Below are 27,501 nucleotides of genomic sequence, written 5' to 3' on the forward strand. Positions count from 1 at the left end.
TTCTTTGCATACTGTATATGGCAGAAAATGAACAGGAATTGGTGAGCAGGCAGGAGTGCCGATCCCTTCCTTCCAAATATAGGGAAGGGGCTGAGCTAAGAGAAGGGGCTGAGCCTATAAAAGCTGTCAGGGAGAAAGCTCTTGTTGGTGCCTCCTGATTTTATGGCCATGCTGTGAGTGATCTGCAGAGGGGTGGAGGGCTCCTCCAGTGCTGCTGTTCCCCACGCTTGGAGCTTTGCAAGGCTGTAGATTCCTGGCTGGGTCATTCTGTGGATAGGAAAGGACTGGTATCTGCTGTTTACTTCTCTGGTCCTCAACTGGAGAGGTTGCTTGCAGTAAGGGAGGGGTACTGGGCCTTCAGAGAGTTTAGCTGGAGTTTGACCTTTCCACTCTCTCTTTCAGAGATCAGAGATGTCAGCCTGTTCCTTCCTTCTGTTGACTGATCCTTAAGGTGAGAATTTAACGCACAGAAACTAACAGCTTGCCCAGACTGGCCTGAGCTGGCTTTTCCCTTGCACTCACTGTGAGCAGGTCCCCCTTCTTCCCTCTGCATGATCCGCTCTAATGGACCATGGCATGTGTCCGTTCCTGCCTGCTGCGGCTGTGCACCAGAGGACTAGGGCAGACACCATGTTAAAAGGGAGTGGGGGAAATCAGAAGTAAAGAACTGGAACTAAAACAAGCTTCAGGGCCTCAGTTTCACTAAGGACTATGTGAATCCTTCAGAGATCTTTCCCCTGTAACACATCCCCAGGGAACCCTCCTGCTCCTTCAGGCATGGATCCCCTTTCCTCGGGCCGTGAAGCGTGGCAGCTCTTTGTTGCTTGGTGCATTCCAGCTCTGAGAGGCAAATATCTCCCTCAGACCTTGCAGCACACATCTGAGAGGTGGGAAGGGTGCTCTCGGAGGGGGACCACCACAGCAGGGTCTGTCTTTCAGCTCCAGCCATGAGCAGAGATGCTGGCATGGAGGTTTTTGGGGAGGCTGCACCGTACCTGCGCAAATCAGAGAAGGAGAGAATTGAAGCCCAGAACCAGCCGTTTGATGCCAAGACCTACTGCTTTGTGGCTGACCCCGAGGTGGTGTACACCAAAGGGAAGATCAAGGCTGCACAGAATGGGAAGATAACTGTTGAGACAGAGGATGGCAGAGTAAGTGCGCTCCTCCTGGTCCTCCTCCTTGCCCTGCTGAGATGTCTGATAGGGAGGACAAGAAGCACAGAAAGAATTAGGTTCGCTCAGGCAAGACATCTGCCCTGCTCTGCCCTCTGACTGGGACCAGCACAATTTCCAGAGGAAAGCATTGCTCAGGATCCAGGGATGAAGGTGTTCATTGGGTGATTATTCTTGCTTTAGGCTTTAAAGATAAGGCAGTGCTCAGAACCAGGTTTGGTTGTAGCCTTGCAAGTCCTAGCATTTCTCAGCCTCTGCTTTTAACTCTTTCTCATGTAGCCCTGTTGTACCCCCTAATAAACTTCTTCCTTCACTGGTAGTGGAGCAGGCAGCTACTTCGAGAGTCCCCTTTGCTTGTGAAGTGTCACTGGTTGCAGTCTCCTAGAGAAGCCTCCAAGGTGTTAATCTTGCAAAAATGCTGACAGGTCTTAGCAGCTCATGGCCTGATAACTGCTGTAAAAACAGCTGCAGCAGCCCAAGGCACCCAGCATCCTGGCAGTTGGTGCTACAAGCTTCTTCAGAAAGCAAGTAAAGAATAAAGCAGCCATGCACTGCTTCAGCCCAGCCTCCAGCAATCCCAGGTATGTGATGGAGCAGAGCCTGCATAGGCACCTGTGTGTAAGGACCTGCTTTCCTAGGGGCTGGGTCTTTAGATCCATTTGAGGATTTTTGCCTTTGTAGTGTCCTGTGGGTAAGATTTACATGGTTTAAAATTGGAGTATATGTGTAAAGTGCTTCCTTTCCTCTGCAATGTGCAGCCTGCTCATTTCAACTTATTTTTTCACAAGGAAATGTTAATTCTTCCTCACCATAGCCAATGGCTCTCTGCTATTCCTGACTTTGCAGACTGCAAAAGTGTCTCCTTGTCACTCCCAAATCCCAATCAAGTTGTGCTCTCCTCATAGAAAAGCCGTTTCACACATATGACCATCTTTGTTTCTCTTCTCTGGAACATTTCCTCTACAACTATATCCTTTCGAAGAGGTGTGCTCAGTAACAGAAGTGGGAATGGACTGACAGACACATCCTATGTAACACTTCTCTCTTTCTTTTCTAATAATTCCGAATACTTCAGAGCTACCTGCCCTCTTCTGAAGTTCAGGTTAGATCTAAAGAAGCTCTTCCCTGTGAGGGTGTTGAGGCGCTGGCACAGGGTGCCCAGAGAAGCTGTGGCTGCCCCATCCCTGGCAGTGTTCAAGGCCAGGTTGGACACAGGGGCTTGGAGCAGCTGCTCCAGTGGAAGGGGTACCTGCCCGTGGCAGGGGTTGGGGCTGAATGAGCTTTAAGGTCCCTTCCAACCTCAACCAGTCTGGGGTTCTATGAAATGGCAGCAGGATTTTCAAGCTCCTTCATTCAGTGTGCCTGAGATAAGCTGCTGCCATTGGTGTACATCTGCCTTCCTGCACATCTGCCCTGTGTCCCCACATCCACAGTCTCTGGTAGTGTGCCAGGACAACACTTACGATGAAAGCCAGTGCTGTTTGGTAGAGCTAGAGGCATTGCTTAACTAGGAATGGTAACAGGCCAGAGTGAAACAATTCTGTTTCCAGGAAGGCTTTGCTATTGGTGCCTCTTGTACTTGTCCTGTGCACAGTGTCTTCAGGCACAGTGCAGTGTGAGTCTTGGAGGATAAAAGGTAGACCAGCCACCAGCAGTTGTGCCACTGGCCATTTCAGCTGTGAGCAGCAGGGACCTGAACTTCATAAGTAGCAACAATGTGTAGAAAGATCTGGTCCAGCACAAATGCTGTCTGTGTGTTTGTAGCAATTCCAGGACAATAAATTTACATGCTGTAAATTTGCCAGTTTTGTAGAATTCCTGGCTGGCATTAGTGTCTGCCCTGCAATAGCCATGATCTCATTTTGCACAGTGAAACAGAAAACTGTGAATTGGAGCAGCCTTACAGATGTTATTACTTCTCTGTGCCTGTGTCTCTGTGTGTATACATGGAAGGAGCATTGGGAGCTGCTGAATCAACTCTTTCTTTCTGAATTACAGATACTCGCTGTCAAACCTGATGATGTCTATGCCATGAACCCACCTAAGTTTGACAGAATTGAAGATGTGGCCATGTTGACTCACCTCCATGAACCTGCTGTCCTCTACAACCTCAAGGACCGCTACAGCTCCTGGATGATCTATGTAAGTTCCCTATCCTGGCAGAGGAGAAAATCCAGATGCCAGGAGATGACTGCAGTCACTCTTCCAGTTTTGTTTCCCGCAGACCTACTCTGGTCTCTTCTGTGTCACCGTCAACCCCTACAAGTGGCTGCCGGTGTACAGCCCGCAGGTGGTGGCTGGCTACCGAGGCAAGAAGCGCCAGGAGGCCCCTCCACACATCTTCTCCATCTCTGACAACGCCTATCAGTTCATGCTGACTGGTGAGTGGCTCTAGTTTGACCAGACTCAGAGGAAAAAGGCTGTGTTGGAAACACTGCTCCTGCCAAATGCCATTCCTCACCTGCCATGGGCTCAGCTGCCTCTTCCATCTCTTACAGTGTGCGACACCAGTTTCTTGCCCTGTGTCACGTTGCAGATTATCTGCTTGATCTCCCAGCCGTTGTACTGTAGAATTTGATGCGCTTATATCTAGATGATGCAAAACCAGCTCCACACAGTTTTCCCTGTCTCCTGAATTAGGTTTTTTATTCTTGAAGTGCTATGCTGTTGTACTGCACATTATTCGTATTTCTGGTCCAAGTACTAAGCTAAGCACCATAACAGGAACCACTGCAAAGGGCAGTTGCAGTTAGATAGGACACATTATCTGGGAAGTCCTTAGCACACCAGCATGTGGCTTTGTGCAACAGCAGATAGGTTCAGAACAGAGCTGGAAAAAAACATTTTCACCAAAATACATGGTTTTAATTTGAATCAAGTCCTTATTAAATTCAGGCTGGATGTGAGATAAAAATTCTTTAGAGTGAGGGTGGTAAAATCCTGGTACAGGTTACCCAGAGAGGGGGTGGATGCTCCATCCCTGGCATCATTCAGGGCCAGGTTGGATGTGGTTTTGGCAGCCTGGTCTAGTTGAAGATATCCGTGCTCATTGCAAGGGGTTGGATTAGATGAGCTTTGAAGATCCCTTCCAACCCGAACTATTCAATGGTTCTATGATTCTAAATAGTAATAAAGAATGTTATTCTTAATGTTAGTAAAAGCAATAAATAATGGTAAAGACACAAGTGAAAAGGAGAGTGCAGGATGGAGCAAAGGTGGAGGAGAGAAGACAAAAAGTGCCATGCAGGGAGGGGGAGAGAGAGGAGAAAAAGGCCATACATCTTCTCAGTTTTGCTTGCAGAGGTTTTGTTTCTTTCCCTTCAGTGGACACTCAGGGTTACCAGAGAACCAGCATTTTTCCCTACAGCTTCTCTGACTGCAAGTATTTTTCCTTTGACAGATCGTGAAAACCAGTCCATCCTGATCACGTAAGTACATCTGCCTCTTTGACTTCTGTTTCCATCAAAAAGGGGGCAGATAATTCTTCACTCTGTGCTTTCTTTTGGCAGTGGGGAGTCTGGAGCAGGGAAGACTGTGAACACAAAGAGTGTCATCCAGTACTTTGCCACAATTGCAGTGGGTGGAGACCTAGCCAAGAAGAAGGAGTCTTGGATGAAGGTGTGAGGAAGCAGGGCTTGGCAGAGGGGCAGTTGGGATGTTACTGACCTGTGGCTGTGGGCAGCACTTGTGACAAACATTTACCTCAAAATATCTTTCATTAGCTTCAGCCACCCCCTCAAAATGCAATAAAAACAGGGGTTGATGTGCAGTTAGGACCACCACACATACAAGCTACCAGAGTGGAATGAAACCAGGCTTGGGGGATTGGTCTTCAGGAAGAATCAGGAGCTCCAGTTTCTTCACACAGACCGATCTATCCATGTGGCTAAAAGATGAGAGCTCTGACCAGGGGAGAAATCCTTAATAAGAGGAAAATTAATTCTTTACCATTTAAACACATTGCTGGTTCTTGGTGCTGTAGTCAAAAAGATGCTGTAGTAAACCTGTACAGCTGAAATGAAGGGCACATGGTTACATATGTAATAAGGTGAACAGCAGTATGGTCACTTCTTCCTGTCACATAGCCCTGGGTGTTTCTCAGTAGCTATTCACCTGTTTTCACAGTGTACACTCAAAGATCAAATCCTTAGTGCTAACCCACTGCTGGAGGCCTTTGGGAATGCCAAGACTGTGAGAAATGACAACTCCTCGCGCTTTGTGAGTCACTGTGTTTCTCTCTGCCCCCCTGCATTTCTAACCCTGCTTGCTTGCATGTTACTTGCAACTGGGAGCCACTGGGCTGAGAGAAACGTTCTTGCTGACAAATTTCTTGGTTGTTTGTCAGATGATAGAATCACAGAATGAGTTGTGCTGGAAGGGACCTTAAAGCTCATCCAGTTCCAACCCCCTGTCATGGGCAGGGACACCTTCTACTAGAGCAGTAGAGCAGGTTGCTCCAAGCCCTGTCCAACCCGGCCTTGAACACTTGGGCTGCAACAAACTGTCCCCTTTATCTTCTAATTCAGACTGGTTTGGCAATGCTTTGACTGAGATTCAAGAGAGAAAACAACCTTGCATGCTACCTGAGAATGCTGCACTGACCACTACCTTTGTCTGCTTGACAGGGTAAATTCATTCGTATTCATTTTGGGACCTCTGGAAAACTGGCCTCTGGTGATATTGAGACCTGTGAGTAAATGATGGGGGCTTATTGCTTTACTAGAAAGTAAAGAAATGCTTGAAACATTAACATGTACATGCATATTACAGATCTGTTGGAAAAGTCAAGAGTCACTTTCCAGCTGAAAGCAGAGAGAAGCTACCACATCTTCTACCAGATCCTCTCCAACAAGAAGCCTGAGCTGCTTGGTAAGGACATGGTGACATTTCACAGTAAAATCATTTCTCTGAATACGCCAGCTCAGTGACAGAGGGTCCAGTGGCACCGTGTGTCACAGGCATCCAGCTTCTCCTTCAGACAGGTGCCTCAGGCTGTGTGAAGCACTGAACCTTTGTTCATGCTCATATTTGTGTCATCTGCATTCCAGCATAGTCTATCAGAGGGCTGGAGCACCTCTCCTATGAGGAAAGGCTGAGCATGTTGGGGTTGTTCATTCTGGAGAAGAGAAGACTCTGGGGAGACCTTAGAGCAGCCTTTCAGTGCTTGAAAGGGGACTGTAAGAAAAATGAGGAGTGACATTTTAGCAGGGCCTGTTGTGACAGGACAAGGGGTGATGGGTTTAAACTGAAAGAGGGAGATTCAGGCTGGATGTGAGGAAAAAATTCTTTACAATGAGGGTGGTAAAACACTGACACAGATTGCTCAGAGAGGTGGTGGATGCACTATCCCTGGAGACATTCCAGGCCAAGCTGGATGTGGTTCTTGGGCAACCTGATCCAGCTGAAGATGTCCCTGCTCATTGCAGCGGATTGGACTAGATGAGCTTTGAAGATCCCTTCCAAACCAAGCTATTCTATGAATCTATTCTATGATGACTGGGTAACCAAAGCTGCACACATCATTGTTCTCTCTGTGTGAGTAGGGTTTATCCCACTTCAAATTTATCTTTGCTGAGTAAGTTCTTATGGAAACTGTATGCAGGTGAGGTGCAGCAGTGGCTATTTACTCTGCCTTAAAATTTGCTGTTCTTGCTGGTGTGGAAATTCCAGCATACATGGGCCAGATACTGTGAATAATCTTCAGTAGAAAGGTGAGAATTATCTGGGTGCAGGATGGTCACATACCCTGATCTACAAACCACCTATCTGAATTCCATTGTATGGGCAAAAGTTCTTCCTGTTTCCAGCATAGCCCCTTCAGCCTTTTCCCCCTTCCCACTGCCATGTCATACCCTACCTATGCCCCACACCTGTCCCAATCCTTTTTGGCACACACTAAACTACTTCACTCCTCCTCCCTCCACTCTGACCATCCCTCCTAACTATCCACAGAACAGTTCCCAAGGTGGAGTTCCTACACTCATCTTCCCACTATGGCCCCTCCTGACATAACCACCTCCCTCTTCCCTTCCCACAGAGACTGCCATGTGCTCAGTGGCTGCATGTGTGTACAAGGACACAGATCTTCAATGTGTGGAGGGCTTCACGTCCTGCATGCTGCACAACCCCACTGCACATCTGCACACCTTCGCTTCTCTTACTCTGCTGATTGGGGGCTGAAATTAAGTTGTGAATTTTGGCCTCAATTTGTAATACAGAAAAGAGTAATGGGTTTAAACTTAAACAGTAGAAGTTCAGGTTGGATATAAGGAAGTTCTTCCCTGTGAGGGTGGTGAGGTGCTGGCACAGGTTGCCCAATGAATTGGTAAATGCTCCATCTCTAGCAGGTTGGACAGAGCCTTGGGTGACATGGTCTAATGTGAAGTGTCCCTGCCAGTGACAGGAGGTTGGAACTGGATGATCTTAAGGTCCTTTCCAACCCAAACCATTCTGTGATTCTATGATTCTATGTCATATAAGAGGATAAGCATGTACTAGTCTCACCTAAAAGTATCTTTCTGAAAGCTGTTTATTTGGATGTCCCTTATTTCTTGTCTGCCAGTGCTGAATGTTCAGCTCCAGTTCAGAGCATATTGAACTGGTAGGACTGAAAAGCTGCCAGGGACTTTCTGCTCATCCAGTGGAAGCCAGATGAATGCCTTTACTCTGTCTTACTCGTCTCTTAATAGAAAACCATGAGCTTGGGGATGCAAAAGGAAAAACAGCCTGTGAAACCTTGCTGTGCTGTTGTTCCATTTTCACTGCCATGATCTGGCTCTTATTCCTTTATTTGCCTTTCAGAAATGCTTCTCATCACATCGAACCCATATGACTACCCATTCATCAGCCAAGGGGAGATTTCTGTGGCCAGCATTGATGACCAGGAGGAGCTTGTTGCCACAGATGTGAGTATATTTAGCAAGGAGAGACAGTATCACTTTTACTATCACCACCACTATAACCAGCTGATCTCTCCGGTATGCAGGCAGCCATTGACATCTTGGGCTTCAGCCCTGATGAAAGAATGGGCATTTACAAGCTGACAGGGGCAATCCTACACTATGGAAACATGAAGTTCAGGCAGAAACCACGTGAGGAGCAGGCAGAGCCAGATGGCACAGAAGGTAAAACCTTCGTGGCTTGGAGAGGCTTATTTCCAACTGTTTTCATACAATTTTTCCCTAGAAATACAAGGACTCTTCTGGGAAAGAATTTGTTCCTTGATGAAAATGAAAAGGAGGTTTAACCTTCAACTTACCACCCCATAGAGTCACTTTCTGCATCCACTTTACTCCCAATAGCTCTGCTGAAGAACCCTGTGCTGGGACATGTTATGGTAGTGCTGCGCAGGTTCTGATTACACACCCAGACTTGATCTGCTTGGGTGACATTGTGGAGAAGTGACTTGAAGGGAAAAACACTTCATAGAATCATAGAACAGTTTGGGTTAGAAGGGACCTTCCAAGCTCATCCAGTCCAGCCTCACTGCAATGAGCAGGGACATCTTCAACTAGATCAGGTTGGTCCATCATCAGTACACTCATTGGTTTTGTGTTGTTTTACAGAGGCTGACAAAGCAGCATACCTGATGGGCCTGAACTCGGCAGACTTGCTGAAAGCTTTGTGCTATCCCCGGGTGAAAGTGGGAAATGACTATGTCATGAAGGGCCAAACAGTGCATCAGGTGGGTGTCAGGGAGCAGTAGGGACTGCATTTCCTGAAGAGATGGGAGTGGATGCAGGTCACAGCTGAGGGTGATCAGGACCATGAAGGCCTATAGTGCACTTTGTGGGCTGAGAGCATCTTTGCATGGTGGAGGGCTGTTTTGTTCTGGTGGTGACCTAGCAGTGCCCTGACAGAGCTGTGTGAACCATGTCTCTGCAGGTGCACCACGCAGTGAATGCCATTGCCAAATCAGTCTATGAGAAACTCTTCTTCTGGATGGTGATGCGCATCAACCAACAACTGGATACAAAGCTTCCAAGACAGCACTTTATTGGAGTCTTAGACATCGCTGGCTTTGAGATTTTTGAGGTTTGGTTTTGTACTCTTTTTAAATGCCTTTTTATGCTTGTTTGACTTTTCTGACCTTTCCTCTTCCTCACCCCAATACAGCCTCCAAGAAAAGGGCAAATCCCTCTGAAACGACTTCTACCTTTGTAGGTCCATCACCCACTACATAAGAGAAAAGAAATGGCAGAAACAAAGCTATAAAGCTGCTGTCTCCATTCCTACAGAATCTGTATTTAGGGCCACCCAAAACCATCACCTGTGCAGACTATATCAACCATGTACTGCACAGCACTTTTCCTGTAAGCTAGGACAACCCATGATATATTCTTTACACTGTTACTAAAACCCTTCAGGGATATTCCGTCTGATCTTGCCTTGGTGTCCTATGAAGTAAATTTATTTGTGTCAGCTTAACAATATTAAAACATTTACTCAAATATTAGTTCAACAGCTTTGAGCAGCTGTGCATCAACTTCACCAATGAGAAACTGCAACAGTTCTTCAACCACCACATGTTTGTGCTGGAGCAGGAGGAGTACAAGAAGGAAGGAATTGAATGGGAGTTCATTGACTTTGGGATGGACCTGGCTGCCTGCATTGAGCTCATTGAGAAGGTTAGTTTCTCATGCAGCATTTGCAGTCACAGAGATCAGAACTGGAAGGGATTCTCAGAGCATTTGCACCAAATGCCTTCAATGCAATCTCTCTGTGAAGCTCCCAGGTCTCCTTACCTCCTTCCTTCCTTTAAACCTAACACTTGTGACTGATCATCCACCAACTGGAAATGTATTCTGCCTTCCAAAAAGACATTGCTTTTTTTTTCTCTGTTCTGTCTGTCTGTCTCATACACCATTAGAAATTGTCATTACACTGTCATATTTACCTCACTTCCCTTCTGTCCTTGCATATTGGTTCCTCTTCAGGTTTTCCTCTCAATTAAATTCAAATGTTAGAAAGCCTCATGTCTGACTGCGTTTTGCATCTTTTGGATAAGGAAGTAGCTGCAGATAATCCAGAAAGCTGCTGCACAGTTTTTGCTTGGCTTTCTTAGTTTTCCAGCCAATGTCTGGGTAGTTCAAAACCCTACTTATGAAAATCTGGTGCTTTTGAATATCTTGTCAGTTGTTCATAAAAAAACTTGCTTTCCTGCTTTTCCCAAGTTAATTCTCCATAAAATACTTCCAGTACTTTAGCATTTCTTTATATTATTATAGCTTGAATTTATCTTATTTGAAAACACCTTTTCTGTATTCAGCCCATGGGCATCTTCTCCATCCTGGAAGAGGAGTGCATGTTCCCCAAGGCAACTGACACCTCTTTCAAGAACAAGCTCTATGACCAGCATCTGGGCAAGTCCAACAACTTCCAGAAGCCCAAGCCTGGCAGAGGCAAGGTTGAGGCTCACTTCTCGCTGGTGCACTATGCCGGCACAGTGGACTACAACATCACTGGCTGGCTTGAGAAGAACAAAGACCCTCTGAATGAAACTGTTGTGTGGCTGTATCAGAAATCATCTATGAAAATTTTATGCAATCTTTATGCTGATTTTGCTTACAGCGATGAAGGTAAGATCAGAAAATCATGTCTCCTGTCTGGTGTTTCCAACTGTATCACCTGACTTGAATCAGTGTTAAGTCAGTATTCATGCTCTATGTATTAGATGCACAATTATAGTGCTGTCAAAGGGATCTACAGCAGTACCTTAGTTGGGACTGTCATCTCATTTTCCAGCTGAAGGTGGTGGGATTAAGAAGAAAGGAACCAAGAAAAAGGGCTCTTCCTTCCAAACTGTCTCTGTACTCTTTCGGGTAGGTGTGTTCTCTGGCACAGCTTGGGCCAGCTGCAGAAAACACTGAGAAGGCAGTTTTGTCAGACCTCCTGCACTAGGTCACAGTTTCATCTTTCTCTGTTGCCATACAATGCTGTGGAATGTTACCTTTGGGATCTGGTAAAGGTTAGTTTGAATTCTGCTTTGCTGATGAGGTCCAGTGGTAGAGAAGGGAATTCATGTGCTTTGATCAGGTTGCACAGTTTCAAGACAGCCCAAAGGCTGTTTTGGCTTTGGTGCCAAAACAGTTTGTTTTTTGTATTAGTGCCTTTGGTGATAACAGCATCCTGCCCTTACCTGGCTGCAACTGGCTTCTTCCAGGATGTGCCTCTTTGTGTACAGGATGTTGTATGGCAATCAGTGTCTTGTAGTCAGTGTGAGCAACACAAATTACATGTTGCTGCTCCTTGATGTTGTTGTGACACATGTATTCTGGGGACCAGCCTTCCTGGCAGGATGATGAGTGCCGCATCCCTCTGGCAGTGACGTGGGCCATATATCATTATTGCATGAGATGATTAAAGAAATACAATGCTCACAAAAACTGTGCTCCAGAGCAGATGGCTTCTGATGTCATAGACAAACATTGATTTTGTGGCTCAATCTTCTTTTGAATACATATAACTAATATGTATATCTATATATACATATAATATCTCTCTATATATCTAACAGAACCAACAAAGGAACCCATCAATTAATTTGACCAAAGTTTGTTTGATCAAGAAAGACCACTGTTGGTATCCCACAATATCGTGCATTTCTTTCCCTCCTTCTCCTGTTTAATAGCTCTTATGATTAACTTCTAACCACTAAGGACATCTTTTCATTTTAAGACAGGAGGCAAAGTTTATGACTTGTATCCACTGTTAGTAGCTATTTACTGTGCTGATGCCTGTACAGGATTGTAGAATATTCATAGAATAATAAGAAAAAACTTGTGAAGTTTCATTTTCCACCAGAGTCAAATTATACTGAGATACATCTTGAAGTACGATAGAGATTGCAAACAATCTCTTTTTCACAGGAAAACCTAAATAAGCTGATGTCCAACTTGCGAACAACCCATCCTCATTTTGTGCGTTGTATCATTCCCAATGAAACAAAGACCCCAGGTAATTCACACAACAAAAATGAGAAACTGGCAGGAAGACCAATTAACCAATGCTAGAAAAGTGAGTCTTACTCCCATGATGTTCTGTCTCAGGCCTGATGGATCACAAGCTTGTTCTGCACCAGCTGAGATGTAATGGTGTCCTGGAAGGCATTCGAATCTGCAGGAAAGGATTTCCTAACAAGATACTATATGGGGATTTTAAACAAAGGTCTGTAACATCATTCTTGTATTTGCATTGAACCCAATTCATCTGAGAGAATAGACTTGCTAGACTTGCTATACTTGCTAAAGTCAATGATGTAGTTCTTAGGAAAAGAGTGTTTTGTTTTTTAACAACTATAGAAAGTATAAAGACACATCTAATACTGATCTGACCTGCTTCTTACTGGTTTGCTATTGAAGGCTGGAGGTGAGAGTCAGCCGCAGCCTTCCTCTGTACCTTCAAAGTGAGAGCTGTTCTTGGAGCATCCTGTGTCCTACCATGAGACTGATGGTTAAGCTTTTCCCTTCATTTTGTCAGATACCGCCTTCTGAACACTGCTGTCATTCCAGAAGGACAGTTTATGGATAACAAGAAGGCATGTGAAAAGTTGCTGTCTTCCATTGAGATAGATCATACTCAATACAAATTTGGACACACTAAGGTAATACTTTTTTTTCCCCCCATAGTTTGAAATCGTTCACTGCATTCAAATAGAAGCCCAGCAATGACCAATCTCTGTTCTTTCCTTGCAGGTGTTCTTCAAGGCAGGCTTGCTGGGTGTCCTAGAAGAGATGCGAGATGATTGCTTAGGAAAACTCATCACGCAGACACAGGCTTTATGCAGAGGATACCTCAGGAGGCTTGAATTGAAAAGAATGGTGGACCATAGGTGTGTGTCTTCTGTGAGGTCTGCTTTCTCAAGATGTGATTTTTTTACAGTACTGATGGATCGCTTTGATTTCAGGGAGTCCATCTTCTGCATCCAGTGCAACATCCGTGTGTTCATGAACGTCAAGCACTGGCCCTGGATGGAGCTGTACTTCAAGCTAAAACCCCTTTTGAAAAGTGTGGAAACTGAGAAAGAGATGGCCACGATGAAGGAAAAATTTAAGAGAACAAAAGAAGAACTGGCTAAATCAGAAACCAAGAGGAAAGAGCTGGAACTAAAAATGGTGACTCTGGTGCAAGAGAAAAGGGCTCTGCAAATGCAAGTACAGACTGTAAGTAATTTAAGACCATTTTTGGCTCTCAATTGCAGTAGTTTGGTCTGAGTGTTCAGGAAGGGGCTGAATGGAAATTGTATTATTTCATGTCCCAGTTGCACAATGAGCACATGGTTTCTGTGTCAGTTCCAATGTGTGACAATGAAACATGTGTCTGTTTTCTGTAAAAAGGAAAATGAAAATCTGGCTGATGCTGAAGAAAGATGTGACCAGGTGATCAAAGCCAAATTCCAGCTGGAAGCAAGAATAAAGGAGGTAATGGAAAAACTGGAGGATGAAGAGGGGATAAATACTGATCTGGCAGCCAGAAAGAGGAAACTGGAGGATGAATGTTCAGAACTGAAGAAGGATATTGATGACCTTGAGTTAACATTAGCTAAAGCTGAAAAAGAAAAGCATGCCACAGAAAACAAGGTACTTTTTATTTCTGCTATTTACATGTTTATTAATAGCTGCTGTGTCTTTAGACAGGATGTGGAGGTGCAGCCAGCTTGAACAGTAACATGATCTATGGGCCTGGTGCAGAATTTGGTCACCTCTGTTGCGCAGAAAAACCAACCTGTGAGCATGCAATAATGCATTAAAATGCAAGTTGAGTTGCTTTGTGGCTTCAGAAGGGTAATATATAAGCAAAAAGGCTGTATAGTTTGACCATGTAGTCTAGCAATGAGTTTATTGTCTTTGTGTGATCATTAGCCTATGGAAAAGCCAAAATTATTAGTGACCTTCAAGTATTTTGCCTTACAATAGGTTAAAAATCTAACTGAAGAAATGACAGTTTTAGATGAGACTGTTGTGAAGTTAGACAAGGAGAAGAAGGTCCTACAAGAAGCCCATCAGCAGGCACTGGATGACCTGCAAATTGAGGAGGACAAAGTTAATACCCTCACCAAAGCCAGAATCAAATTGGAGCAACAAGTGAACAATGTAAGCATGTTCAACACAAGGGGAAGGGGCAGATTCTTCGGTCATTCCATCAGTCATCCTTGTATGTGTTCATGTTACAGGTTGAAGGATCTTTCGAACAAGAAAGAAAAGTTTGTGTGGATCTTGAACGAGCAAAGAGAAAGCTTGAAGGAGACTTGAAACTTGCCCAGGAAACCACAGTGGATCTGGAGAATGAAAAACACCACTTAGATGAAAAACTGAGAAAGTATGATTAAGAAATAGCAACAAATTTATCATTTGGCTTTTCTCTGGACCTATTTGCTCTTTATTAAAGGAACATTTTGTTCACAGGAAAGACTTGGAATTGAATGAGATGCAAAATAAAATTGAGGAACAGCAGAGTTCAGGTATTCAACTGCAGAAGAAGGTCAGAGAATTGCAGGCAAGAGACTTTCTGGAACTACTTTTTTTGCTTGTTTAAGCTGCAGTAGCCTGAAAAATGCTTGTCCATGGTTGGTGACATAAAATCTCTGATTTAGCCACAGTAGTTGCCTCAATACACTGTAATAATTTTCTCCACAGAAGTAAGGTGGGTTGGCCCTGGCTGAGCACCAGGTGACCACCAAAGCTGCTCTATCACTGCCTCCTCAGCTGGACAGGGAGAGAAAACCCAGTGAAGGCCCGTGGGTCAAGCTAAAGACAGGGAGAGATCACTCAGCAATTATCATCACGGGCAAAACAGAATCAACTTGGGGAAATTAGTTTCGTTTATTACCAATCAAGTCAGAATAGGGTAAAGAGAAAAACCCAAATCTCAAACACCTTCTCCCCACCCCTCTCTTCTTCCCAGACTCAACTTTACTCCCATTTTCTCTACTTCTCTGCCCCAGCAGCTCAGGGGGACAGGGAATGGACCTTCTGGTCAGTTCATCCCACACTTCCTCTGCCACTCATGGGAGGACTCCACTGCTTCAGCATGGGATCCCTCCCGTAGGAGACAGTCTTCCATGGACTTCTCCAGCAGGAGACCTTCCCATGGGCTGCAGTTCTTCATCAACTGCTCCAGGGTGAATCCCTACCATAAGGTGCATCCTTCAGGATTAGACTGCTCCAGTGTGGGCTCCCCACAGGGCCACAAGTCCTGCAACAGACCTGCTCCAGAGTGAGCTCCTCTCTCCATGGGGCCACGGGTTCTGCAGGAACCTGCTCTAGCATGGACTTCCCACAGGGTCACAGCCTCCTTTGGGCATCCGCCTGCTCCATCATGGGGTCCTCCATGGGCTGCAGGTGCTTATAGTCTCCAAAACAATGGCCTTGTACTCTACTATGACAATTATGTGTTAAACTAAGCACTGAATTGTCTGTTCCCTTATGCATTCCTGATGTGCTGTTTCCTTGTTATATAGGCCCGTGTGGCAGAGCTGGAAGAGGAGACCATGAGTGAGAAGGCAGTGCGGGCAAAGGCCGAGAAGCATTGTCATGAGCTGTCGAATGAACTGGAGGAAATCAGTCAAAGGCTTGAGGAGGCTGCGGGAACCACCAGTGCTCGAAGTGATCTCAACAAGAAACGTGAGGCCGAGTTCCAGAAGATGCGTCGTGACCTCGAAGAGGCTACGCTGCAGCACGAAGCTACAGCTGCTGCCCTGCGGAAGAAGCATGCGGACAGCACCGCTGAGCTTGGGGAGCAGATCGACAACCTGCAGCGAGTGAAGCAGAAGCTGGAGAAGGAGAAGAGTGAGCTGAAGATGGAGATTGACAGCTTGGCCAGTAGTACAGAGACCATTACTAAGTCCAAGGTGTTTCTTTATAAGTTAAATGCTTGCCTTGGCTTTGATTCTGTCTGTGGGAGGTTAATAACACACATACACAGGTTTCACTTTCTTGCTCCCTTTCAGGCTCATCTAGAAAAAGTGTACCGCACTCTGGAAGAACAGATGAGAGATATGAAAGCCAAATTTGAGGAAAACCAGAAAAACATGAATGAGGTGGTGATCCAAAAAGCTCAGCTTCAGACAGAGTCTGGTAAGGAAGGCACAAAGATCTGCAGAGGGCATATGTTTTACCATGCCCTCTAATGTGTACTGTGAGTGAGACTTGTTGAACCCAAGGTGCACGTTCTACTTCCAGACTTACTGGTACAGTCACAGACAGCATTAGAAATAAATCCAAAGCAGTGAGTCCATGAATGATACTTTAAAGTTCATATGCCAATTGCAAGCATTATTTGCTTAGGAGACCAATTCCTAGAATTATGTGACATAGCTGAGTCCATGCAGAGGCACTGGGAATTCAGGACTGTCCAAAATGACTTGAGTAACCTGTTAGAACTGCAGTTACTCCTCCGAGAGTGCACATATTCACTGTGTGTACAGTATCTCTGTGTGTGCTACCCTCATGAAGCTTGTAACTGCTGCCACGCAGACTTGTTTCGACAGTGAGTGTGATGAGCATGAATGCTCCTTGGTCTGGTTGACTGCAAGGTCAGGCATCTCAAATTAAAATGCCACTGAATTGGCTTAAACTAACCTGAATTTTAGGGATTTTACACAACAGCAGGTCATGGAGTGCTGACATTTGCTGTTTTAGCAGCTGAAACACAGAGCTACACCTGCCATGAAACCCCTTTTTATGTGAATTCATACGGATTTAGGTGAATGAGCTCTATAGCCACATCTGTATGTGGATGGTGATACAGTCACAAGGGAACAGCATAGCAAAGAGGACACTGCATGTGAAAGTCTCCCAAAATCTGGTAATCTCTGGAGGATAGTCATCCTGATGAATCTGCATGAACTGCTAAACTTAGAACACTAAGACCTGTCAAACCAGCCCAAAGCCACTGGCAAACATCATCCACAGCATCAACAGTGGATTGTATAACTGGGACCACATCCAGGAGGATGGTGGCTGCTGTATGCAAAGACTACAGCATTAAATATACCACTTGATGAAACCAGGCCCTTAGAGTCTTTTTGACTAAGACTGCTTCTGAGCAAAGAGCTGAGATATGAGTGAATGTGTGTGTGAGTAAGCTGTGAAAAAATGCATTCCTGTGCTGTGTTCAGAGTTGACTGGCATTAACAGCTCGAGACTATAATAACTGTAGTGATTTTATTAATAAAAGGTGTTCAACTAGATACTGGTTGTGATCTGTGACTCCTACATCTCCATCCTTTAACAGGAAAAAAGGCATTCAAACACCTCCTTGTGGAGAATGTCATGTGGAATACATAGACTATAACCACATTCTTCCTTCCTTTCTTCTGAGCAACCTTTCTGAAGTGACTGTGCTTACAAGATGATGCTATAGATCTGATCAGTTTGTTGTATAGTCATTGTGCATAGTACTTTGGGGGAATCTTATAACAAAATGGAAAGCTTGACAAAATCCTAAATTGGCTTACAAGTCTGAAAAAGACAATTTTAGAGGGCTACAAGCAGACCCAAGAATTCTAGAGGTGACAGCATGGGCTATACCTCTCCAAGAAAGGAGATGTTACTTCAGCCCACAGGACAGAGGGTGGTGTAGAATAAATGTTTTCCAGTTCTAGTAAAGCTTATGAAGTGAAACTTTAAGATATATATAATCATAGAATGGTTTGGGTTGGAAAGGACCTTAAGATAATCCAGTTCTAATCCCCTCATATGCCTCACACTAGACAATCCTGTTGATGGAGCATGGATAGCTCTGGTCCTCTGGCAGCAGCAGTCATGAATTAGGTTCCTTGTAGCACTGGGTGCCCAAATGCTCTGCACTGTATCAAATGCAAATGCCTGTGTGGGAAAAAAATTAGGCAAACCTATCTGGAATCAGTTGTGGAGATAGTACAAGATATTACTAAGAAGGTTTGAAACCCTAGAGAAACTAAGTGGTATGCACTTAAATAGTTAAAGTTGAGAGAGCTGTGGGTTAAACATACATATACGGAAGTCTGAAGGAACAGTAAAGCTCATGACTGAAGCAGAATAGGAGTAATATTGAAGGAGATAAGTGTCAGTTACATCTATCTCATAATTTCATTACTAAACCCTGCATTACTCTGAGGATAAAGATGACACGGTAAAAAAAACATATGCAGTGAGAATGGTAAAATAAGAATGGTAAAAGTATATAAGTAAAGGTAACAAGTGATCAGATAAAGATACAATGTGTGATTTCACCTGTCTGTTACTGATTATTGTTATGCATTATTATATATTATACCTGTTTTCAGAATGTTTAATCCTGATAGTGCTGGAAACTTGTCTTCTCCTGTCACAGGTGAACTGAGCCGTCAACTTGAAGAGAAGGAAACCATAACTGTGCAGCTGGCCAGGAGCAAGCAGGCAATTGCACAGCAAATAGAAGAGCTTAAGAGGCAGCTGGAGGAAGAGAGCAAGGTAGTGCTGACCACTGAGCACATGCTAAGGCTTCAAAATTAATCAGGGCCTCAGTAATTTTCCCTACAGTCTAACCCAATAAAGTTACCACTGGGCAGGATGTGTAGAGGGAGCACTGTTGTTTAAGTGCTTTGCTGAGGATGTCCCTGACATGTGAAAAGTGGTTTCAGTTTTGGTGACATTTTTAACTTTAAAGCTAAAATGAACTAAATGGTCTATGTGATTTCTTTTCCTTCTGTAGCCCCAGGGAAGAAAAGCTACAGTATATGCCAAGGTGAAGCACCACCCTTGGTCTTTGTCAGTGGTAGAGCTGAGAAGAATTGGTTGCAGCTCAAGATAGCTGCCTAAACACTTACAAAGCTCTGGCCCTTTGTCTTCTGCTCAAGCTGCAGTGACTGTATCTTTAGTGTGCATGGTGAGGGTGTCACCTGCTGGTCACAGCTAACATACGTACATGATATTATGGGTAACTTTTAGGCCAAGAACGCGCTGGCCCACGCCTTGCAGGCTGCTCGCCACGACTGTGACTTGCTCCGGGAGCAATATGAGGAGGAGCAGGAAGCCAAAGGGGAGCTGCAGCGTGCCCTGTCCAAGGCCAACAGCGAAGTGGCCCAGTGGAGAACCAAATACGAGACAGACGCTATCCAGCGCACAGAGGAGCTGGAGGAGGCCAAGTACGTGGTAGCTGAACTGAGCTGCCCAGATGTTATGTAACACTGTGCAGAACATAGACCTACTTTTAGTGGCCTGACCTAAATTATTCTATTGAGGTTTGTATAGGCACTTAATGAAAACAATTACTTCTGATACTGTACTCAGGAAATTATGTTCATAACTATAATGTTGGAACTAGATGATTTTAAGGTCCTTTCCAACTCTAACCATTTTATGATTCTATGATAATACAATGATTTTCTGAATAATATGCTTGTTTTCTTTATGTTCCTTAAGGAAAAAGCTCTGTCAGCGTCTCCAGGAAGCAGGGCAGCAGACAGAGACTGTGAATTCAAAGTGTACCTCCTTGGAGAAGATTAACTTGAAGTTGCAGGGGGAGGTGGAGGATCTGACAGTGGACAGAGAGAGAGCAAACATTTTGGCTGCTGCCCTTAACAGGAAACAGCAGAACTTTGATAAGGTGAGGATGTAGCACAGTATCTTTTAAGTCTAGCCTTTCTAGAAGGCCAAACTAATACTCCTCACTTAAATCAGTACTGAAACCAAGTTGAGACTAAATTAGAAACTCCTCTAGAACATGGCAATGGGGATTTGCCCTGTTTTCAGAGACTGCAGTGTTTATCTAGAACAGAAAATAACCACAAATAACATTTTCTGTACTGGCAGGAAATAAAACACAATGTCTTTCAGGTCATGGCAGAATGGAAGGGAAAGTATGAGGAGAGCCAGCTGGAGCGGGAAGCTCTCTCCAAAGAATCACGCTCACTAAACACAGAGCTTTTCAAAGTGAAAAATGCCTATGAGGAAACCTTAGATCAGCTTGAAATGATCAAAAGGGAGAACAAGTCTCTCAAACGTAAGTGTTTAGCTCTGGTTTCCCTTTAGCTGTCCACAGTCCTACCACTGCAAGCCATGCTCGACAAGCATGCTCGTGGCTGCCAAAGGAACACTAAGTTACAGGACTCTCATTTCTATTCTCTCTATTTTAATGGAGAACATAAATGTCTCACCAAAAGTTGTTGAGCAAATAAGGAAAGTGATTAAGCAAATAAAACCAATGTCTGGGCTCTCCATTATCTACTGCAGAGGGGTAAGATCAAGGGCATTTAGGTGCTGCTTCCAGGTAAGGATGGTGCCCTCAAAATGCTGTGCAGCTTGTGAAAGTGAATTTTACAGATGAACTGTGAACATATAACAACAAGACCTTGATGGCCTACCCAGAGACATAAACGCATGCAGATATCTTCCAGTGTAAGCAGGGCTATGAAACCACACTGATGCCCTGTGTCTATGTTGTCGTGCATGAATTGGCTGTATCTGGTTTTATCTGTACATATGTATAGAACTATGTACACATGTACATCTGTGTATTCAACACAGTCACAAAGCAGAGAGTTCAGCTTCTCTGGCTGCCCCAGGCTGATGTCATTCTTATCTCACAGAGGAAATAGCTGATCTGACTGAACACATTACTGAAAATGGCAGAATGATTGGAGACCTCGAGAAAGCCAAAAAGCAAGCTGAAGTAGAAAAATCTGAGCTGCGATTAGCGCTGGAGGAAGCAGAGGTGAGTTAGTTTAAATATTCCTGGGAAAAGCAGACAGCAGTCTGAAGAGCTTTCTGTTACCTTTCCTGGGCAGTGGCTATGTGCAAGGTTGATTGCCACAAACTAGGAGTTTGTGTAAGTCACTGATTACCATCACAATGATGGTGTTCTCTGCACTGTTACTTTTGTGTTTGGTTTTCACCATTTAAAGGCAACTCTTGAGCATGAAGAGGTGAAAATCCTTGGCATCAACCAAGAACTGACTCAGATTAAATTAGAAATCAACAGAAAGATTGCTGAGAAAGATGAGGAGATCAGCCAGTTAAAAAAGAGCAATCAAAGGACTGTGGAGACAATGCAGGGTGTTTTGGATGCTGAGATCAGGAGCAGAAGTGAATCCTTAAGGCTGAAGAAGAAGATGGAGGGAGACCTGAATGAAATGGAGATCCAGCTGAGCCATGCCAACCGCCAGGCTGCCGAGGCACAGAAACACCTGCAAAGCATCCAGGGAATTCTCAAGGTCCTAGTTTACCTTTCAGGCTGATTTATTTGGAAGCACAATGTTCAAGAAATTCATTAGGACAAAATTGACTCTTCATGTTTAGGACACGCAGCAGCAGTTGGATGATGCTCTGAGGACACAGGAGGACCTGAAGGAGCAGGTGGCCATGGTGGAGCGCAGAGCAGACCTGTTGCAGGCTGAAGTTGAGGAGCTACGGGCAGCCCTGGAGCAGATGGAGCGGTCCAGGAAAGTGGCTGAGCAGGAACTGATGGATGCTACTGAACATGTGCAGCTCCTCCATACCCAGGTGTTTACTTTGCTAAGGAAGACATATTTTGGGGGTCCAGAGATTCATAAAGTAATGGTAATTCATGGTCTCACTGTGTAAGAGACCAAATACAAACACTTAAAGCCTCTCTTTTTCTCCCTTACAGAACACCAGCCTTCATAATACAAAGAAGAAGCTTGAAGCTGATATGGCACAAATCCAAACTGAGGTGGAAAATATTACTGATGAAGCAAAAAATGCTGAAGAAAGAGCAAAGAAGGCAATCACAGATGTGAGCATGTTATTGTGCTTTTCTCTTTGAATTTTCAGGGCTTCCCAATGGCATTGCTACAGGGAGTTAATGTAAATGCTCTTGTCACAAGTTGGACAGAGAAAAAACAGTCTGTGGGCCTAGCTGAAGAGGCCCTCAGAAGAGGATTAGAACAACAAGGAACTTGTCCTGCTGACAGATGTGTTCTTGGGGTTGTTGTCATCGTAATGAACTAAACCCACATTTAGTCTAAACCAGATTTGTCTGGTGCTGCATGAAACCAGTAAAGTGGTAATGACTTTAAAGATTTATCTTTTCCAAATCCTATTGAAGAACTTTTCAACTGAGAATTGTGAATTTCCATTCAAAACTGATCCTATATGCTCCTTTGAGAGGCCAGTGAATTCCAAAGAGGAAATAGAGCTGGTGTATCATGGGATCCAACCTGATGATGATTTTTGATGCATAGGATCAAACCAAAATCTTAACACTTAAAAACATTATTTGGAGTTAAAATAGAAGGAAAGCTTCCCCATTTGTCCATAACAAAAAAAAAACAAACAAAAAAAAACAAAACCCAAAAAACCACCACACCTCTTAATTAAACAGAAATAGAACATTATAATGAATTAGACACATACATGTATGTATAAAATTTAAATGCCATTATTTCATTCTCACAGTTTTCAATTTTGACTTTTTAATGTATTTTGCTGCCAAAGCAGTTTGCTGAACCTTACATTATTTGTAAGCAACATTATTCAGTATTTTACCAAAACACTTCATTTGATCCTGTGGACTCAAATGTTTGAGAGCAAAATATGTCCTAGTTTTGTCTTAAATAACATAGCTGGTTTAAACTGTTTTCTGCACTGTAACACTGTCATCCAGGCCATCGTGGCAATAACAGGGCATGCACTAAGGCACAACACAGAGACTCCACCACATTGCACGTGTGTTATACAGGGAAGTGTCTCAGCTGTGACATGTTCTGCTCCTAAGTTTTGCTGTGGCTGTTGCTCTACCACAGGGCACCCGTGTGTCAGTGAAGGTCACAGTAATGACCCTACACTGGGATGGAGCATTTGCTCTTTCTATGTTCCAAGCTCTGTTTGTGCAGTGAGGCAGATTTTTTCCTATCCTTTTTCCTGCTATTTCTGCCACTATCATGTCACAAAACAGGAAATGTGGTGGCAGGATCATTAGGAACTGGTAACACATCCTCAGTTGGTACGGAGCATGCACTGTTCTTTCACATGCTTCCAGTTTCTTGTGTCATCCTCCTTCCAAGGCAGCCATGATGGCAGAAGAGCTGAAGAAGGAGCAGGACACCAGCTCCCACCTGGAAAGGATGAAGAGGAACCTCGACCAGATGGTGAAGAACCTGCAGCACCGTCTGGATGAGGCTGAGCAGTTGGCACTGAAGGGAGGAAAGAAACAGCTCTTGAAGACGGAGGCCAGGGTCAGTACCAGTGCTGAACAATGGTGTCAAAGATGCCTTTCTTCTCTAAGTCTTATGTGAGGGCTCAAGCCAACTGTTGGTTAATTCACCAGATCCGGGAGTTAGAAGCTGAGCTGGAAGAAGAACATAAACGATCTGCAGAGGCTATGAAAAACATCCGCAAATACGAACGGCGTGTCAAAGAGCTGACTTTCCAGGTGGGTGTAAAGAGAATGAAATTCTCCTGATCTTTTATTTCCCAAGGATTCATAATTGCAGATTCCCTTTCTACAGAATGAAGAACAGAGGAAGAACATGATGAGGTTACAAGATCTGGTAGACAAACTGCAGATGAAAATCAAATCCTACAAAAGTCAAGCTGAGGAAGCTGTGAGTCACTAAATGAAGCAAAAACTTATTCAGCATTTTCTAGGACTGTCAGTTTAAAAGTTATCTCTGTGTGTTCCAACATATTGTCAGAAGAGTTTTTAATTCCTTTTGTTTTGCCATTTCAGGATGAACAAGCCAATACCAATCTCTCCAAATTCAGAAAAGCACAGCACAAACTGGAAGAGGCTGAGGAAAGGGCAGATATTGCTGAAAGCCAAGTAAACAAGCTCAGAGCTAAAACCCAAGCAGTCCCTTCTACAAAGGTAAGCCTTTATTGCAGGAGGCAGGTTGTGCAGTCTGTACTGTTTGCTCAAGCAAGTCAAGCAGCAGATTTGTGCCTTCCAGGTGGACATAGCCATCACTTAGAAAGGAGTGTTCTGGAAGGAAGGGGCTTTGAAGAAAGGCTGAGAGGACTGAAGTTGTTCAGCCTGGTGAAGAGAAGGCTCTGAGAAGACCTTATTCTGTCCTTTCATTATACAAAGGGGACTTATACAAAAGACAAAGAAAGACTTTTCACCAGAGCCTCCAATGACAGGAAGCAATGGTTTTAAACTGAAAGAGGGGAGATTTAGGTTGGACATAAGAAAGAAACATTTTACAATGAGAGTGGTGGGACACTGAACAGATTGCCCAGAGAAACTTTGGATACTTCATCACTGGAAATGTTCAAGCTCAGGTTGGATGGGTCTTTGGGCAGCCCAATCTATTGAAAATGTCTCTGTCCATGGCAGGAGTTTTGAACTAGATGATTCTTGAAGGTCCCTTCCAACCCAAATGATTCTGAGCTACTATGATTTTGTGAGTAGCATTTCAGGCTCTGGTGCCTGAAGGCTCATGAGCCTTCTGGCTGGTTTCATCCCATTTGTTTCAGATTTAAGAAGCAACCTCATAAAGGGACAGTAATTAGAGCCAACCTAATTCTGAGTATCCCTAAAACAACTTTACTGTGGGCCTTAAGCAGAATTAATGTTCTGATTAAGTAGTATGCAGCAACACTCTGTCTTTAGCTGAATTTCCTGGGCAGTTGTCTATCTCCAGCCTAAGACTGGTTGGTACTAGATCCAGAGCCCGTTCCTCATGTGATCTGAGCAGGTGTAACACCTTTTGACTGCACATATCTAGGAAATGGAGAACCATGGCTCCAGGCTTCTGCTTCCCCAAAGAATCCTCTTACTCATACACCATTTTAACTCTAGAGAGATGCTATGGAAGACATGCTTTCTCTTGAAGGCTCTGTCCTGACACATGGTAGACAATGTTGGTTCTACCAGAGGATGGTGTGCACCTTTCAATGAGTCCCTTAATGTGATGCTCCAGTAAAAGGCTTTGATGACTCAGTGCTTATAAGGTTATCTCACCAAGACGCCGGGGAAGCACTTAAAAAGCTGAGTCCAGTCCTGAACAAAGTTTACAGACATGAGATTACCTTATAGAGGGAATGCTGAATCTCTAGTTGAATTGAAAGCCTGACAGGGGCAAGATTTCAGATATCTCCTATCGGATATCCCCAGGTAAAGGCAGGTTGAACCTGGTGAGTATGGGTGACTCTCTGCAATATGCTATAGTCTTAAATCCTGATTTGGGAAGGGCTTTAACCACGCATTCTGAACAAGACTGTCATCTCCTGGGTCAGTCTCAAGGTTCCCTATTAGTGGGTGAACAAAGACAAGCCATCCTCACAGGAGAAGTAAAACTTCTACTTTCAAACCCAGGCAGATGGAGCTCGTCCAGCCTTGTAAGGTCTTCCATCTAAGAGAAGGACACTCTTACAGAACCCATGACCTGTGGACTTTGCTGTCACCGCCCTACCTCACTAGGCCATGGCAGTTAAACCTCAGGTGTAAAGGGGGGGCAGTTCTGCACACACTGTGCCTCACCTGAAAAATCCACTGTGCAGGCCAGAAGGCTTTACTCTCACTTGTCTGTATGGGCAGGCGAGGGTCGAAACAGCAGGTGCCAAGGTGCATTGGAAGCTGCAGATCCAACCTTGCACACGGGTGGATCAGGACTTTGATTGCCTGAGATTGGCTCAGGAGTTGACAGTCCTGGTTGGATACTTCCTGATTGCCTAAATAGCCTTTTTCTCCAACCAGATTTGCATATCCCACATGCTCTTGGTCACCGTGCTTGTAGTAGCGTGGGTAAAGCCCTTCTCAAATCTTCAATCGCAAAGCCAAGCCATCAATCAATCAATCATATCCTGCTTTGATACTGTGCAGTATACAGGGAGCCTGGCATAAGTTTTGGATTTGCTACAGGAGGCAGTAATGCCTAAATCTTTTAATAGATCTGGTGGATCAATACCTCCTTTTGCTCCCTTCAATCCTTTCCTTTCACTTTTGGAAATGCTGGGATATACCTTGTCCCAGAGGATGGGGGTGCAGTGCTGGAGCACTGCAACAGTAAAGTTGCACTTCAGAAAAGCCGACGTTTCTCCATTTCAGCCCACTAGTGTGTCAGCATGACATCAGGTGATGCGTGGTCCTCAGGGTTACAGACACCACTACATTGACCTGGGCTCTGGTTGCACATCCTAGCTGGATGGTGCATTGAGACAGATAATTTTGGGGACCAAAAGACTCATCTTAATGTGTGGACTAAACAAAGTTTCTCCTTTCCAGGTAGTGTTCAGAAGTGAAAAATGAGCTTCCTCTGGGATAACCAGAACTTACACAAAGCATCTTCCCAGCTGTGGATTTGCAGTAGCTAGAGCTACGGTGGTAGGAGGCAGTCTTCCACTTGCTTACAGACACAAACATTTTCTGCCATTCTGCTCCTATACCAGTGTTAATAAAGTAGATACCTGCAACTTCAAATGCTCCAAATGTTGATGTTCAGATAAGAGTAATTTTCTTTCTAAGCTAAGGGTTCAAGTCCCACTGCTTCTCTGACCACTTTTGAGCAATTTTGTCCTGATCTTTAAATCTAGGTATTTGAGAGGCTCCCTCCATACCTTCTCCTTGAAAGCAGGTATCCTGACCTTGTCAAATGAAGCTGAGAATAAACTATTGTCAGAGCAGATGTGGTATGTCAAATGTGCAATGTGAACAGTTACAGCATTCCTGCTTAGCTTCACTGCTGTATCTGTTCATGGGAGAACGACTGGTCCAGCCTGTGAACCAGTCTATGTGCATTACAAATTAAGTATTTCTGTTCTCCTTGTAGTCAATCTGCATTTCAGAAAGTTGCCCCACTTCTGAGCTATCCAGTGTTACAGCTCTAAGCAGATGAGGACTTCAACTTCAGTGTCTCACATATTTGTTAAGTTGTAAATAGTTATCAACTGGTCTATAATAATAGCAGCAAAATCTGAGTAACTGCTTGAAGTTTATCTCCCCAGTCCCTGAACTAGTTACACACGTGGGTTTTCACATTTCCTTTAGGAGTATTTGGTAATGATTGTTCTGCAGTGGCCAAAGGTCTCCTGTCACTCTGCCCAAAAAAAAACCTCATGAAATACTGAGTTGATGAGCTGCAAGATCTTCAGCTTGTCTGAGAAACCTGGAACTTCGATAAACTGTCTCAGTCAGTCTAGTCGTTTGTTTCCCCAAAAGCTGTCTTCACAATATGATCTTCTCAAGAGGGGCCTCCATCCACTGTTACAGACCTGTGATTTGGGGGAATTGGAATTGAATGTTAGTTTTTCACACCAACTGGGACAGATGTGGCTGTGTTGCTCTTTTGCTTTCCCAAGGGATGGCTCCTGTTCAGCTCCTCATTTGGAGTTGAGGAGCTGAGAACAGAAGTGCAGGAGGCTCGGGGCTTGCTGGTAGCAGTGCAGCTCTGTGGAGATCCTGTGGCCCA

At 44.4% G+C, this 27,501-nt stretch overlaps 1 protein-coding gene across 1 annotated transcript; it reads left to right on the forward strand.

Moving 5' to 3' along the window:
- The first annotated feature begins 947 nt into the window (after positions 1–947).
- LOC101878382 (myosin-3) lies at positions 948–26,375 on the forward strand. Its single transcript, XM_031055135.2, has 39 exons — positions 948–1,151; positions 3,171–3,314; positions 3,397–3,553; positions 4,573–4,600; positions 4,682–4,790; positions 5,298–5,390; positions 5,798–5,861; positions 5,943–6,041; positions 7,974–8,077; positions 8,158–8,296; positions 8,738–8,856; positions 9,057–9,206; positions 9,629–9,799; positions 10,441–10,750; positions 10,917–10,993; positions 12,041–12,128; positions 12,221–12,338; positions 12,651–12,774; positions 12,866–13,002; positions 13,078–13,333; positions 13,508–13,750; positions 14,087–14,263; positions 14,344–14,489; positions 14,576–14,666; positions 15,631–16,020; positions 16,120–16,246; positions 18,486–18,604; positions 19,082–19,278; positions 19,556–19,739; positions 19,970–20,135; positions 20,722–20,846; positions 21,037–21,345; positions 21,431–21,634; positions 21,762–21,887; positions 23,158–23,328; positions 23,421–23,525; positions 23,602–23,697; positions 23,823–23,960; positions 26,319–26,375. The coding sequence occupies exons 1-39, from the start codon at positions 948–950 to the stop codon at positions 26,340–26,342; spliced, it is 5,829 nt and encodes a 1,942-aa protein (XP_030910995.2). The 3' UTR covers positions 26,343–26,375.
- The last annotated feature ends 1,126 nt before the right edge of the window (positions 26,376–27,501 follow it).

This window comes from Melopsittacus undulatus, chromosome 11 (assembly GCF_012275295.1).
Source record: "Melopsittacus undulatus isolate bMelUnd1 chromosome 11, bMelUnd1.mat.Z, whole genome shotgun sequence".
Taxonomy (NCBI): Eukaryota; Metazoa; Chordata; class Aves; order Psittaciformes; family Psittaculidae; genus Melopsittacus; species Melopsittacus undulatus.

Coding starts and splice junctions, on each gene's coding strand:
- LOC101878382 (XM_031055135.2), top strand. CDS start 948: ATGAGCAGAGATGCTGGCATGGAGGTTTTTGGGGAGGCTGCACCGTAC. Junction 12,129..12,220: donor CAATGAAACAAAGACCCCAG/GTAATTCACACA, acceptor GTTCTGTCTCAG/GCCTGATGGATCACAAGCTT. Junction 23,698..23,822: donor AAAGTCAAGCTGAGGAAGCT/GTGAGTCACTAA, acceptor TTGCCATTTCAG/GATGAACAAGCCAATACCAA.